General features: G+C 37.7%; 2 protein-coding genes across 2 annotated transcripts; both read right to left on the bottom strand.

The window, feature by feature from the left end:
- Positions 1-3,749: 3,749 nt before the first annotated feature.
- Positions 3,750-8,436, bottom strand: LOC105440712 (E3 ubiquitin-protein ligase TRIM71-like). The gene is made up of 2 exons (XM_030980081.1): positions 7,801-8,436; positions 3,750-5,038 (listed from the first exon to the last, which is right to left on the bottom strand). Exons 1-2 carry the CDS (start codon positions 8,434-8,436, stop codon positions 3,776-3,778), a joined length of 1,899 nt encoding a protein of 632 aa, XP_030835941.1. The 3' UTR covers positions 3,750-3,775.
- A 2,385-nt stretch (positions 8,437-10,821) lies between these two features.
- LOC115921643 (tripartite motif-containing protein 45-like) lies at positions 10,822-14,586 on the bottom strand. Its single transcript, XM_030979368.1, has 2 exons — positions 13,544-14,586; positions 10,822-13,098 (listed from the first exon to the last, which is right to left on the bottom strand). Exons 1-2 carry the CDS (start codon positions 14,177-14,179, stop codon positions 11,842-11,844), a joined length of 1,893 nt encoding a protein of 630 aa, XP_030835228.1. The 5' UTR covers positions 14,180-14,586; the 3' UTR covers positions 10,822-11,841.
- Positions 14,587-17,003: the final 2,417 nt, after the last annotated feature.

Below are 17,003 nucleotides of genomic sequence, written 5' to 3'. Positions count from 1 at the left end.
TCCGAGTATACAACAAGATTAATATAATCTTCTGTAATTTCTGTAGACTAGTGACAATCAATAGAGCAGTATGTCTCATGAATTTGTGTGACACATGGGGTGTGCACGTACATGCCCTCTAATCGAATGGCATGAAAAAAGGTAGGAGCGAGGGGAAAGGTGCAGGAAAATATTTTTAAAATACCATGAGATAATAAATATTAGGAGTTGCCTTTAGCTCGAAAATGTTCTACGAATATTATACTATTATTTTAACACAACTCTTACAACAGATTATTATTCAGAGAAAATTATATATTTAGTGTTAGTGACGTAAGCAGCGAACGTTTCTACAATCTGATATCTTTTAAACAGACTCTCCACCAACAAGTGCTGTCTGGGGGTGGGTATATTGAAGAAAAAAACACATTAATAAGTCTTCCGTGTTCAAAAAGCATTTGATTTATACAAGGGAATATCGTTTAAGAGAGTTCAATTGAAAATTGCTATACAATATATTATCTGTTTGAAACAATACTTAAAAATTGGGAATAGCAGACGACAGATACCGCCCCAAGTACCACGTTATAGAGGACCTTGTCCATGTGTTTATTGAATGTGAACTGAACAAACTTTCCTTGATTATGTCAAACAGGTTGTGATGTTTGTTTTTAATATTGATATTTGCATAGATATATTTTGTTTGCCTATGATTACCAATGACAGAGAGGTAGACGTTGTAAAAACTATCGCATTCCGGTGTATGTACAAAATATTAGTCTTCTGGAATAAGTACATGTATGATTTTAATGATAAGCGTTTCAAAGTAAGGTACGTATTTGAAAGAGAAAAAATACACAGACTACTCGTAAATCAGGAGCTAAAAATCCTGACAAGAGGCTACCATAGAAATGGTTAAAAACATGGTAAGTAGTGAAATATTGTACAGGCGAGAAAATATGTGTCTTGTATTGATAACATAGTACTTCAATTATATTTGTTCTCAAAACTTTATTTTGATTCTTGAATGAAAATTAGACATATCGACTGAGGCACACACACGGGACACACACACACACACCACACACACACAAGCATTCTCTTTTCAATGGTATAATCACACTTGCGTAGATCGTTTGTCAATATCATGCAGTTTGTACATCCTATGAATAGAAATGGGTTTTCCCACAGAGCGATTAAACATGCACCTTTGAACTAGTTGGCGGTATTCATTTGTCTTTAAATCTAGAGGGCGACTTATTTAGGCTTTAAGTGATGGATATATTATGTTGGAGATCCACTGTAGTAGAATCCATGTGTTTTCATTACTATAATTATTTGGAAGAGTAAAGGACGATAACTACAATGGTTTTTCATCCCCTCTATTATTCCATTATTTCCTTCTATTGCTCTCATTCTCTTCCTCTTTCCCTTTTAACAATCAAAGGACTCTTCCAGTGTCAATCAACAATACCGTGTGCATACAACAAAATAATGTACATGTAATTATAGGCTAGATTTATAGTGTATACATTTATTTTATTATTATATTCTAATTTTCTTTTAAAGAAACAAAGAAAAAAATAACAAAATACGAACTTTTAGACATGTGCTTTACAAAAACTGTATAGAGACCATGTAACTATGTCTATCAAAATAGTCGCACCATTTTACCCATAAGAATTTACTTTCTTTCTTCACCAAAAACATACAGTAATTGCATTTTTCATCGAGAGAACCTCCCCCTAAAAAAAAGAAAAAAAGAACATACGCAACTTCTTCGATGTTATCTTCTTACAAACATATCAACTGGGATGTCATTTCTTTAACGATGGGGGAAACGTGCAATTGATGTTTTTTATACATTCATCCCTGTGTTTGCCATTTATGTCTACTATAGCATGACCAGAGATAATAGGTTGACTATCCTCATCATTTCTAGAATTTATCATATGATAAACATATTCCTATATTACCCCATTCTCTTTCTACCGTTATACAATGCAGATGAAGATATTCCAAATTCCACGTCACAAATTGATAGTCTGTATAGATTCAATTTAATTGAATCGAATTTATTAAACCTGAATTAATTTGATTGAAGCGCTAATTATAATGAAAGTTACAACTGCAGAAGTAAAATTACCAATTATAAGAGAATTTCAATATTAAACCTTTTAAAGGGGAAGTCCACCCTGAAATTAAGTTAGTTTTAATAGGAGTAGAAAAATGAGAGAAACAAGTCAGTGAAAGTTTGAGCAAATTCCGATTAAAAATAAGGAAGTTAGGATTTTTTAAGTTGTGATCAATCAAACACAAATTGGCAACTCTATGACGTATCATGCGAGCTCAACTTCCATTTGCTCAGTACTAAAAAAATCTAAAATTTTCATTTTCCCTCAAGAAAAATTTCAACCATACATGCACCCTAAATATAATAATTGCAAATATGTTTCTATACTCCCCCTGCAAGGAACAAATATATATTCCGTCATCAATAACGAAAAAAACATGATTTTATGGAATATTATGCACAAAGCAAATGAAGGAGAGCTCGTATAATAAGTCACAGAGTTGCCAATTTGTATTTGATTGATCACAACTTCAATAATTCATAACTTTCTTATTTTCATTCAGAATTTGCTCAAACTTTCACTCACCTGATTTTCTTATTATTCTGCCTCTATCGAAACAAACTTATTTTTGGGGTGGACTTTCCCTTTAAAGTTATCATAATATTCTTCATTTACTTAAAATGCTTATTCAAGCAACACAACTTCCGACTGTTAAGCGAAGCCTAATTTTTGTTAAAAAACATTGTTCTTCCCAACAATGTAGTTAACTAATTTTTCGTATCATCAGTTCCCAGAGCATTCAATTTACTGAATTTTCAGACAGAGTGCAAAGTGAATACGAAGGAATTTTCAAAGAAATGTAGCAATATTTTCACCATGGTCCTATAAGACTTCTTATCAGAATTTGATATGATGTATTAGTCAAGTTCAATGTAGCATACATACGTAGAGTAAAATTATATCACAAAATAAAAACAAAATATAATAATAACTTGACAGGATGACCATGAAAACTGAAAAGCTTATTTACAAAGGGTCCTATTTACAAAATCAGTATTAATTATTTCTTCATATCTTCTTCTGTCAAAGATACACAAAAATCACAGTAAAAATCACAAAATATAAGTATAAACGTTAAAATACATTGAGAATAATGACAAGAGAAATAACACTTATAAGAAGTTAATCAACATGTTATCCATTTTTAAGTTATGCACACAGTACTTGCATCTATTTATAGCCTCTCAAGTGGTAGGTACCTCTCAAATTCAAATTAATAGTATGTCTGTATTTGTTGTTATTCTTTAATTTTGCACTACCGATCATTTGTTTAAATATTGAAGAGAAAACAAGTACACAACGCAAAAAGCATATGCATATTTCACTTATTTATTACATACTATTTTGATAGAGGGAAGTTTTCATGTTATTGGAGAATGGATAATGACAACTGACTGTATACAGGTAATTAAAATCTATTGAGAGAATGAACATCTTCTCATTCGGTTATACTTATTACATAATACAAACTAGAATATAAAACATTGGCCCCTTTTATAGATCTGGAGCAGAGAGGTATACACACTACAAATCGTCGCTGTTTTCACGAAGTGACGGTAGTGAAAAAAAATTGCATTTACTTTGCGTTACGATTTTCCTCACTACCGTCACTTCGTGAAAACAAGGACGAAATAATGGTATTATATAGGATGTGAGATGGATTACAGTGATACTTTGATAAAATACAACTTGAACTTACAAGCAAAGGCGAGCATGTCTGGTGAGAGGGAAACCAAGTAACACCAATCAGCACCAACCGTCAGATTAAGTGCATTGAACTCAACTCTTTCCTTCAGGTTCAAACCATCAAGATCGTAGAGCCTGATCACCACGTTACCCTTCTTACGATCAACACTCGCTACATACACCCTGTCCTGCTCATCCAGGGCAGCATACAGGTAGACATCGTTTGGAGCTTGTAGAGATTTATCAGCATTCCCATCCCTGTCATAGACCGTCACCACGCTTGCATTGGTTTTACAAGAACTAGTGACGATCGAACCCGACCTGGTGGCAGATACCTGACTCACTTCGTTGTGCTTTGTTGTAACAGTGTGTTTGAGAGTGGATCCAGTCGGGTCATAAATCAAGACTTTCTTGTCGTAGTTAACGATGAGGATTTCATCTGATGGACTTCTGTTTAGTTTGAGATTACAGTAACTACGATTCACGTTGATGATTGATTTCCGGAATCCATTGGGTGAATATAATTGTGCTGCTTTGTAACCCGTCGATAGGCATAACGACCTGTCTTGTTGAAACACAAGATCATGACAGTACGTCACGTTACTTGGTATGTTTGCATACTGGTGCTTTTTGCCAGCTGAATCAATGATATCTATACCATGTGTATCAGCATATCCGATAGCCACACTGTCATCGGAGTACTGGGTCATTCCATACATCCATCCCCGTAGGTCTACAAACTGAATGACTTGCAAATTGGGAGCTGATCCTGAGATGCGCCCGAGGTCAAGACGAGTGTCATCTGCAGGCTTGAACCTCTTCTCCTGTGCTTTCTTCGTAATCGCTGCCGCAGAAGTGTGATCAGTTGCCTCCTTCAGCATGGCATCCAGCTCCTCACAGAGCAAGGTATGAGCAGACAAACTGTCTGTCTCAAGACGACCCAGTCTGTCATTAGCTACCAGTGTTATTGAACTACAAATACTCTTGATTTTCTGTCGATCCTTGGATTTCAAGACGTCGAGGTCGTCCTCGAAACTCCCCTTTACTGCATTGATTTGCTCGATGACATTTCGATAATTTTCTTCAAGCTCTTTAGCCTTGATACTGTAGGCTTGACTAACATCGTTCAGTAGTTTCTGCACGGCAGTGTATACTTCATGGCGTTGTACTTCCACATTCTGAATGTTCTTCTCCAGTTCTGATTTTTTAGTGGCACATCGCTGGGCTAGGTCGTTCACCTTAACAAAACAAATAATAGAGAATAGAAAAGAACATTTTGCAGAATGAGTCGGCCAATTACATGGAGCAGGTATGAGAATCAAACACCGGAGTTTGGGGGCGCCTGATTTTTCACAAAATTGTAGAACCAAGACCCCTCCCCCTCCCCCCTCCTCCCTCTCATCATAAATGTCATATGATGAATGAGGCATATAATACATTGTTTTCCGGCTTCCTGAAAGGGAAATCCAACCCTTGCAAATAGTTATTTTTTATGGAAGCAGCAATATTAGATAAACAAAATGGATTTAGGCGAAAAATAGTAGTATAATGACAATGATTAATAATAATTAAAAGAGTGCTATTTATAATAGTAATAATTATTATAATAAACGTAATATGATAATGATAATGATACTACTACATCTATTACCATTTATAGTAATAATAATGATGATGATGATGATTTTCATTTACATTATTACTATCAATATTATTGTTATCATCATTATGAAAATGGCATTAATACCTCTAAATAATGTTGTATTGATACTTTGATGCAAAGTGCTGGCAAAAAAATGAATCTGCTATAGGCCCTTTCTCACATATATATACAAAGTACGATTTTCCTGGAGTTTGTTTTTCCGTTTCGAAAATGGCGTCAAGGTACAAAGTAAACTATCCTTTTACCTATTAAATGGTAAACTACGAACATGGGGAGAGTAACGAAGAGACAGAGAGAAATGAGAGAAGCAGAAAAACAGGGAGAAAAGAAAGAAATGAAGATGATACCAGGTACCCCTTCGTACCTTCAAGGCGCGCCGGAAGAGTTTCAACTGAATGGAGGCGGGGGGGGGGGGGGGGAGCACCTCGTACGGATTTTCGACAATTTAGCAATGTAATGTAGCCACGTTTACTACCGTCATTAAACATCCCCTCCTCCGCAACAAACACCTTTTTTTATAATTACAAAGAATAATGTATAAAAGTTTCAAAAACAACAAAACAGAAATACATTGTATTCCTCTTTTTTTTTGTAGTATTGGAATGTAGCTATCTTTAAAAACATATGTTTTAATGCGTAGAGCCAGATTTAAGATATTCAAAGTTATTATTTCCATAAAACGTAAGATACCTAATATTAAAGAGTTTCTATAATACTAAGGTTCATCTATAACTCGACAGAAATGTTATTATTTGGCTAGTTAGTGTGGCGACCCAGGGGGGAAATGCTTATGTGAAATTGAAAAGTGTAATCAAGTATAGTTTGAAACACATCGGAAAAGCCTACTTCAAAAAATGATTTGCATATCAGTGATAAAAAAGCGAGCAAGAGAAAGAGCTTGTTTTCTGGGAGGGGTATCAACATTGCGGTTTTACCCCCTTTACTAGAGAGAAGCTTTGAACTTCGCACCCTATCCTTTTCAAGCGCATTATGTAGTAGACAGGGTACAATGATAAGAAACCTTCCGACTATTAAATTGCGACAAAGTCTAACGACCGAGAGGAAAAAGATAGCGTTTTGGAAATTTAAAACCGTATTTCAGAGCACTTAAAAGCTTTTCTAGTCTGCTATAATATAAAATTATCGTATGCCTTCTCCCCACTGACCTTTTTTCGTACATATCAGAAAGGGTACGTGCGATGGAGCGTAGCGACCAAGACAGAATTTTGAAATATGGAATGGTAACATTTTGTTGTTTAGAACCTCTATTGCTTTGCAAAATTATTGATGTCAAATTTGTTTGTCTGGCATGGGAGGCAGAAATAACAAACCTCATTATTTTGTTTGTAAAGATATTTTAAAATGTAAGCGGGAGGGGGCAGAGACAAGTTGGCTCAACCCCAGATAGAGGGAATAATATGCCCCTAGCTTTTGCTTCCTCATAATAGAGATGGCTGTCTAAAGTATACACATATGATTGCAATTCTTTCTATAATTTGTAGAGCAGGTTAGCTACCAACAGCTGAGTAACTTGAGGTTTTGGAATGTTTAAATTCTGCATTTTAGAGAACTCATCTGTTGACAGGGCTTTTGCTTCAAAATATTTCTTGTCAAGGGGGGGGGGCGTATCTGATGCCATGCTTGTGGTGCCTATATTGTAGAAAGGGGTTTACAATAATAAAACATCGGGTCCAGCTAGTAATATTCGAGGAGCGTTATGATGGAGGGGGGGGGGGGACTTGTTGATATTAGGATGCTGAAAATTTACATTTCAGAGCACTTGTAATTTTATCATAAGGAAATACATACAATTTGTCTGTTTTCCTTTGCGAGGCCACCCACCCCCCCCCCCCCCCCCGTACGTCCCCGAATCGAACTATTGGAGTGTTGGCTCAGTCAGTAGAGCGTCCGCCTCACAACCGGGAGGCCGTGGGTTCGAACCCCGGCCGCGTCATACCAAAAGACGTTAAAAGATGGGAGTTGTTGCTACCTTGTTTGGCGTTCAACAATAAGGGATAGAGCAACGTCGATCTGGCGCTGCTCAATGGCTGCCGGGCTCACTTTCAATTGGGCAAAAAGAATTTCCGTTTCGGTTTAATAAAATTTGGAGTGGACTATTAGGCTATTATTATTATTATTATTATTATTATTATTATTATTATTATTATTATTATTATTATCATTATTATTATTATTATTATTATTATGATTATGATTATTATTATTATTATGATTATGATTATGACTATTATTATTATTATTATTATTATTGCATCAGCCTCTCTGCCCCCTCCCTGCTCCTGGCACCTACGTTACCTTAAATGAAACCATGTTTACCTTAAGCCGTAACTCCTGCTCAAAGTCAGTCTGATTCTTGATTTTGTGAATTTGATGACCTACGATCACGCACTTGAAACAGACGTGGACCTTACAATCCTCACAAAACATATCTTTGTTCTCTTGTTTGTGGATGTAGCACTTCTCGGATAGATGACTAATGCTGACCTTCCCGTTGATGATATCCTGTATGGGTATAATCGCATGAGCCTCAAACGTCAAAGACATATTCTGATGACTCGTCAGACACTGCTCACACAGGTAGCCGTTGCAGGTTATGCAGAATGACACAGCCTCTTCTTGACGTTTGCAAGCAGTGCATTTTGGACGCATCTCAAGGACAGCATTCATCCCTCCACATTTGACGTGGTAATCTTCTACGAGTCCGTTGACAGCCACATTGGTGAGGAAATCATCGACACGGTTCGCAGACAACTTGGTGACCTCTCTGCAGAGAGGACAGATCATGTGATCGAGATCCTGATGGGACAGGTCATAGTTCTTGAGACACTTCCGACAGAAGGTGTGTCCGCATGAAGTCAGGATGGTTGCCTCGTCGAAGATTTCAAGACATAGTGGACACGTCAGGTTCTCTAAAGAGCTTGGAGCTTTCTCTTCTTCAGTCTTTTCAGCCATTGGTACAAATATCGGATTTCCAGCTTATTACAAAAATGAGCTCATTCTACGAATATATCCAATGTCCAATAAAGATTATATGTGATCAGCTAACGTGTACTTGAAGCCAACATCAGTTCACGAAAGCACAAACTTTATGCAGCGACGTAGTAGATTGTACCAATATCCTGAGTCTACGTAACAAGTGCGTCCTATAACTGCATGCAGTTCTATACCAATTTCTCACGTTGATTACAAATATGTGTCGAAAGAGGTGCGAATAACTTTGATCAAAAGTACTGAGTCTCTATCCAAGTGTATACATCAATACAAATGTGATTGCAATGATGTACGCTCGCACTTATTATGAAGTAGATCGTCTGTGAAAATAATGCAGCTTGTGCGTCCTATGAATAGAAGTGGGTATTCCCACAGAGAGCGCGCCCAGCGTATGCACCTTTGAACTTGAATGGCGGTATTCATCATTTTTATCTATAGAGGGCGACTTCTTTAGTTTTTAGTAGTGGATACATTGTGTTGGAGATCCACTTTATTCGAATCATAGGTTTTATTTGCTGTTATCGTTTTGTTTGGAAGGTTAAGGGACGGTAACCACACTTACATTGCACCCCTTCTTTATCCGCTTTTCTTCCTTTATCTTCTTCCACCAATCTTTCATTCTCTTCTCTTTCACTGTCAAAAATTCTCTTATATGGAAACCTACTTGGCGACACTTATTACAATGCGAAATTCACCTGAAAAAAACATTCTCCACTTCCTCTCGTAAACATTATTTATAGGTTAGACTTCTAACAATGATAATGTGAATCATGTCTGTCTCAAAGAGCTGATATTAAGAAAAGTGATATCAAATAGAATATGTAGGCCATATTGCACTTACATAATTAGTCTTCCGTGTTCAAAAGGCATTAAACGTATACAAGGGAACATCGTTGAAGAGTTAAATTACCTGTTTAAAACAACCTTTACGAATGGTGATTAGCAGACGACGGAAACTGTCACCAGTACCACGTAATAAAAGACATTGTCCATGTGTTCATTGAATGTGAAGTAATCAAAATGTCCTTGATTATGTCAAATAAGTTGCCATATTTTTGTAATATTGATTTTGGCGTGGATATCTCGTTTGCCTTAAAATAAAAATGGCAGAGAAGTGGATGTTGTAATAACTATCGCATTATGGTGTATATACAAAATGTTAGTCTTCCAGAACTTTTAAGTATGATTTTAATAAAAAGCATTTCAGAGTAAAGCACGTATTTTAAAGAGAAAAAAAACACAGACTACTCATAAATCAGGAGCTTTAAAAAAAACACAGACAAAAGTTTAGAGAAATTGTTAAAAACACCTTAAATGGTTAGTAGCAAAATATTGTATAGGAAGTAAAATATGTGTTTTGTATTGATAACATATTGATAACATAGTGCTTAATTTTATTACTTCTCATAACTTTATTTTGATGCTCGAATGAAAATTAGACATCTCAACTGAGGCACACACACACACATAACCATTCTCTTTCCAATTGTGAACTTGAATACCAATGTGGTTACCATGATAAAATCACACTTGAGTATAGGATGATTGTCAATATCACGCAGTTTGTGCATCCTATGAATATAAATGAGTTTTCCCACAGAGCGTATAAACATGCACCTTATAAATCAAAGTTTTCAATTCAAAGTTTATTCAACACTCTTCATAAAAACATTTAAAACATACAAATACAGAATGGAGTTATAAAACAACAAGAAAGTAATAACAAATACAATGGCAATTTATAAGAGCAATAATTACATTATTTGAACTTATTGGCGGTGTTCATTTCTGTTTTTGAAACTTATTTAGGCTTTCAGTGGTGTAAATATAATGTTGGAGTTCCACTTTAATTGGTAGAATCCTGGATAAAAGAGCAAGACGTTTTATTTGCTTTCATTACTTTAATTTTCATCCCCTCTTTCTCCTCTGTTATTCCATTATTTCTTTCCATTTCTTTCATTCTCTTCCTCTTTCTCTGTCATCAATTAAAGGACTCTTCCAGTGTCAATCAACAATACCATGTGTATAATCAAAATAGTGTACATGTTATTATAAGCTAGGTTTTTAGCGTATACATTTATTTTATTATATTCTAATTTTTCTTTTCGAAAAACAAGAGGATTATTAAAAAAAATACGAACTTTGAGACATGTGTTTAAGGTACTTTACAAAACTGTCTACAAAACAGTATAAAGACCATGTGTGTGAATCGAAATAGTCGCGCCATTTCACCAATAAGAATTGACTTTCTTTTTCGCCAAAAACATAAAGTAACTGCAATTTCCACCGCACTTATCAGAACCTCCCCCTAAATTTTTTTTTTTAACCGAATAATTTTTGTTGGTAAAAGAACGATAGAAAGAAGATGGTTGTCCCCAAATCGCTAGGTCGCTTATGCGCACAAGCAATTGCTGAGATGTAATCTTCTTACAAACATATCAACTGGTTTGTCATGTTTTTTAACATGTACTTTAGCAAGATATTGATCTACATTTGCCACTCTCCACCCATGGGTTAAATGGGTACCCGGTAGGATGCGAAAGCCAATGTAGTATGCTTAGCAATTTGAGCCTAGTAGTAGTAGCTCTTGCTGAAATGCTCCCCAGGGAGTGGAGAAAGTGCATAACATTGTTTGCGGGCAAGCCGACCGGGGGTAATAAATGTAAAGCGCTTAAAAATTTGGACTTGTCGATGTATTAAGCGCTATATAAGCGGAAATATTATTATAATTATAAAAGAAAATAATAATAATATTAACTGGATGACCAGGAAAGCGGAATAGCTTAAGTTACAATGGGGTCCTACTTACAAAGTCAGTATTATTTATTTCTATTAAAAATCATGTTATATAAACATAAGCAAAATAAACTTTAAAATACATTATAATTAACGACATGAGAAATATCACTTGTATATAAAATATCGCAGAAGTAAATCAATATTTGTGTTCAATTATCAAGTTATACAGATAATGTCATATCACTTTCATATTTTGATTGCGTTTCAAGTGATATCACAAATAATATAGCAACCATTTCTGTCATACTAAAGTCTTTAATCTTGAACTTAGTACTTTGCAGTACCGATCATTTGTTCAAACATAAAAGAGAAAACAAGTACAGAATGAAAAAAGCATATATGCATTTTAAAACTTGTTTATAACACACTATTTCGATAGAGGGAAGTTTTCATGTTATTGGATAATGACAACTGTATTCAGGCAATTAAAATCTATCGAGAGAATCTTCCCGTTCGGTTATTTATCACATAATAAATAAACATTAGAATATGAAACATAGGCCCCTGTTATACATCTGATGCAGAGAGGTATACACACTACAAATAATGGTTAGAGTGTGAGCTGGATTACAGTGATACTTTGATGAAATACAACTTCTTGTCACAAGCAAACGCGAGCATGTCTGGTGAGAGTGAAACCAAGTAACACCAATTACGACAAACCGTCATATTAAGTGCATTGAACTCAACTTTCTCATTCAGGTTCAGACCATGAAGGTCATAGAGCCTGATAACCACGCTACCATTCTTACAATCAAAGCTCGCTACATAAACTCTGTCCTGCTCATCCAGGGCAGCAAACAGGTAGACACCGAATGGAGCTTGTAGAGACTTACCAGCATTACCATCCCTGTCATAGACCGTCACCACGCTTGGATTGGTGTTACATGAACTCGTGACGATCAAACCCGACCTGGTGGCAGACATCTGCATCGTCTCGTTGTGTGTTGTTGGAACAGTGTGTTTGAGAGTGGATCCAGTCGGGTCATAAATATAGACTTGCTTCTCATTGGTAGCGATAAGGATTTCATCTGATGGACTTCTGTTTAGTCCCAGAAAGCCACTGCTGTTCATGCGGATGGTTGATTTCGTGGAGCCATTGGGTGAATACATGTGTGCTTGGTTGTTACCCGGCCAAATGCATAACGACCTGTCTTGTTGAAATACAAGATCAAGACACTTCATTTTACTTAGTATGTTTGTACACTGGTACTTGTAACCAGCTGAATCAATTACATCTATACTATGTTTATCACCATATCCGATAGCCACACTGTAATCAGAGTACTGGGTCATTCCATACATCATTCCTCGTAGGTCTACACACTGAATGACCTGCAACTTGGGATCTGATTCTGAGATACGCCCGAGTTCAAGACGAGTACCATCTGCAGGCCTAAACCACTTCTCCTGTGCTTTCTTTGTAATGTCTGCTGCAGAAGTGTGATCAGTAGCCTCCTTCAGTATCGCATCCAGCTCCTCACAGAGCAAGGGATGAGCAGACAGACTATCTGTCTCAAGGCGACCCAGTCTGTCATTAGCTACCAGTGTTATTGAACTACAAATACTATTGATCTTCTGTTGATCCTTGGTTTTTAAGACGTAGAGGTCGTCCTCGAAACTCCGCTTTACTGCATTGATTTGCTCGATGAGATTTCGATGATTTTCTTCAAGCTCTTTAGCCTTGATGCTGTAGGCTTGACTGATATCGTCCAGAACTTTCTGCACAGCAGTGTATACTTCATGGCGTTGTACTTCCACAAATTGAATGTTCTTCTCCAGTTCTGATTTCTTAGTGGCACATCGCTGGACAAGGTCGTTCACCTTAACAAAAGAAATAACAGAGAAGTGAAAAAGAACATTTAGCTATGAAATGTAGCCACGTTTACTAACAGTGGCGGATCCCCCACCCCCCCCCCCCCCCTTGAGAAAAAAATCATGTAAAAACATGTGATTTTTACCTTTTGGGGGGTTGGCCCCTAGACTTTGACACTAGACTTACAATTTGAATTTTTAAATTATTCTTTTTAACATCAGTAAGTTAAAAAAAATGTATTTTACTGCTATTTAGGTGTCATCAATTGTCACTAAAGTACCGATTTTGAGTGAAATTAGTTGAGTTTTGTACAGTGGTGTTTGAAATGTTGAGAATCAAAAGCACAGCTTTTACTACACAGCCAGGAGAGTGATGCTCCTATGTGTGCCTCTGCCCCACCCCCCCCCCCCCCCTTTCCGGCGCCTACGGTACCTTAAATGAAACCACGTTTACCTTAAGCCGTAACTCCTGCTCGAAGTCAGCCTGATTCTTGATTTTGTGATTTTGATGACCAACGATCACGCACTTGAAACAGACGTGGACCTTACAATCCTCACAAAACATATCTTTGTTCTCTTGTTTGTGGATGAAGCACTTCTTGGATAGATGACCAATGCTGACCTTCCCGTTGATGATATCCTGCATGGATACAATCTCATGGGCCTTAAACATCAAAGACAAACTCTGATGACAGGTTAGACACTGCTCACACAAATAACTGTTGCAGGTTTTGCAGAATGACACAGCCTCCCTTTGACTTATGCAAGCAGTGCATTTTGGACGCATCTCAAGGACAGCATTCATCCCTCTACATTCGACGTGGTAATCGTCTACGAGTCCGTTGACAGTCACATTGGGGAGGAAATCATCGACACGGTTCGCCGACAACTTGGTGATCTCTCTGCAGAGAGGACAGATCATGTGATCGCGATCCTGATGGGACAGGTCATAGTTCCTGAGACACTTCCGACAGAAGGTGTGTCCGCATGAAGTCAGGATGGTTGCCTCGTCGAAGATATCCAGACATAGCGGACACGTCAGGTTGTGTGAAGAGCTTGGAGCTTTATCTTCTGTAGCCTTCTCAGCCATTGTTACAAATATCAGCTTTCTGGCAAATTACAAACACGAGCTCATTGTTCGCATACATCCAGTGTCCAATAAAATAAAGTGTGATCAGCTAATGTACGAACTACGAAGTCGGTTCATGCAAGCTCAAACAATATGCAGTGACGTATATAATATAGATCTAGATCTATAGTAAATTGAATCAATATCATGAATCCCAGTTCTGATGTTGGTTGATAATATGCGTCGAAAGAGATGCGCCTATCTTTGATCAAAAGTTTTCATTCTCTATTCAAGTGTGTATAAAAATGAGGCTGCAATGGTTAACTCACGCGCTAGATTGTCTGTTCATATAATGCAGTTTGTGCATCCTATGAATAAAAATGGGTTTTCCCCTTTTCCCACAGAGAGCGCGCGTAGCACCTTTGAACTGGCGGTATTGTACGTATTCATTATTTTTGTCTATAGAGGGCGGCTAATTTATGCTATTAGTGGTGGATATAATATATTGGAGATCCACTTTAGCAGAATCGTGGATGATAAAGCCAGACGTTTTATTTGCCATGCTACGTACACCAGTGGCGGTTCCAGGGGGGGGGGGGGGGCCGGGGGGCCCGGCCCCCCTTTGAGAAAATCATGTAAAAACACGTGATTTTTTACCTTTTTTGGGGGGGTTGGCCCCAGGCGCTCGAGGGGGGGGGGGGGGGGGGGGGGGGGGGGGGGGGGGGGGGGGGGGGGGGGGGGGGGGGGGGGGGGAGGGTGCAAATTTTTAAATTTTTGAGGACCAAAAAAAAATGTGCTCACTACCCCCCCCCCCCCCCCCCCCCCCACCCCCACTGAACGACTTTTCGGCCTGCGCGATTTTCACATTTTCGGTCGGGAGCAACAACAAAAAAAAAGTTGGGCCCCCTCCCCTAAGAAATCCTGGATCCGCGCCTGACGTACACCCCCTTCAACTCTCTGCTTATTAGCTTTTTCGAACATAGCCAGAGCTAGAGACTGACAAAACTAGGCTCCGCTCAATTAAGGCTTTAGGAGTTGAGATAATGTGTCAAATTAGAATCTGCGGCCCCCCCCCCCCCCACTCATGTTCCCAACATCTCCGGTAAAGGGGTACTTTTCACGCAACAAAAATTCCGGCTCGTAATACTTAAGAAAAACGGTACGGGAACGATAGCCTTCTAGGAAACGCTCGTTTAAAGTAAACTGTTATATTAATTTTAATAATAATAGTATTAATAATAATAGTAGTAATAATAATGATAATAGTAATAATAATGATAATGATAATAATGACAATAAAAACAACCATAATGAATTTGATGATGATAATTACAACAATGATAATACTAATAATAACTACCTATAAAGCATTTTATTGGAGTAGCGTGTCCTCATGATTTACGATTTACCTCTAAAACAACCAAGATTCATCGGGAAAGCCCGCGCATATAGTATTACATCAAATTGTCCGTGGCGACGGAATATTTTACATTATTCCTTTTTACTTTTTTCAGAAATCTATATTCAAAATGTTGTTAGTTTGTTATTTTATACAAAAATAAATTAGACAATTAAAGTAAAAACAAGCATTTTACCAGCCCCCCCCCCCTCCCCCCCCCCCTCCCCCCCCCCCTCCCCCCCCCCCCCCCCCCCCCCCCCCCCCCACTCAGTGTTATTTAAGGTACGCATATGCTTGTTCCCTCTTTTTGAAAGCACCCCCTATCTGAGGACTGCCAACATTTCTGAACCCCCCTTTCGCGGGCTTTTCCTGCCTTGGAAACCCCCCTAAATCATGAAAAATGCTCAATGTACCCCCCCCCCCCCTAAATTCGAAATAATTTCTCAGGAGTCCAAAGAGATGAGAGAAAAAGAAAAAAAAAAAAACCTTTTTAAAGAAATCTCCGGGTGAAAATCTAATACACCCCTTTTTTACAATTCTCGGGCCGGACTTTGTCGCACGAAAAGTACCCCTTTACCAGACATTTTGGTAACACGCATGGGGTCTGTTTGTTCTCGGAGTGGGGGGGGGGCCGGGGCATTTTATTGTGATAGTAAACCATTTCTATTCCTATATGTACTTGTTGTCGTTCACTGCCACCGACTGTTCTCTATTCGGACGTCTTGGCGACAAACGCCCCCGTCAAACTCTTGGTGAATTCGTGGGGAATGATGGATTCATAGGGTAATTAAGTGTGCACACGCACTCAAAGATGAGATATTCATAACGACAAGAATCTGTTCTAGTCATAAATTATGGCACACTTTATATGTTTATGAAATCTAACCAAGAAACAAGAGTTGATCATTTTGGTTCATTTATTTGACTACAGAAAAAAAATATCAGTAGGCCTAAAGTATTGAAATGATTGTTTATTTTATAATTATTCATTTATTTATTTAATAATTTTCTTTTTGGCAGGTGGGGGCTGGGGGCGGGGGTAGAGCTATTCCTCCCCCTATATAGTTAACATAGGAAACGTGCAATATGTGGGCCCTACATTTTTCTGGATTCTCTGATCCAAATCAATAATACTCGCCAGTATTCTCACAAAAAAATGTCAGTGAGTAATGATTTTAAGGGTCGTCCTCGGTTAAACTATTGATAATGTCTCTGTAAAGATAAGAGTAGCGCACCAGAAAAAGAAGATCAATATATCTCGCTCATTATCAAGGTCCCTTGTACTGTACAGAAGCCAATGACCACACAGTTAATGATTCGCTAATAATGCAGGAACCCCACTACCCGAATATCGTCATGATTCGGGCAGCACGGCGCCTGATTATGACCTTTTTTATATGCTTTTGTATCGAAATGAAATTTAAACTACAATAAAGTGTTTTGTCT

This window comes from Strongylocentrotus purpuratus, unplaced genomic scaffold (genome assembly GCF_000002235.5).
Source record: "Strongylocentrotus purpuratus isolate Spur 01 unplaced genomic scaffold, Spur_5.0 spur5_scaffold_10, whole genome shotgun sequence".
Classification (NCBI taxonomy): Eukaryota; Metazoa; Echinodermata; class Echinoidea; order Camarodonta; family Strongylocentrotidae; genus Strongylocentrotus; species Strongylocentrotus purpuratus.
Note: the sequence above shows the minus strand (reverse complement) of the source record. Positions and strands in the feature narration are given on the sequence as shown.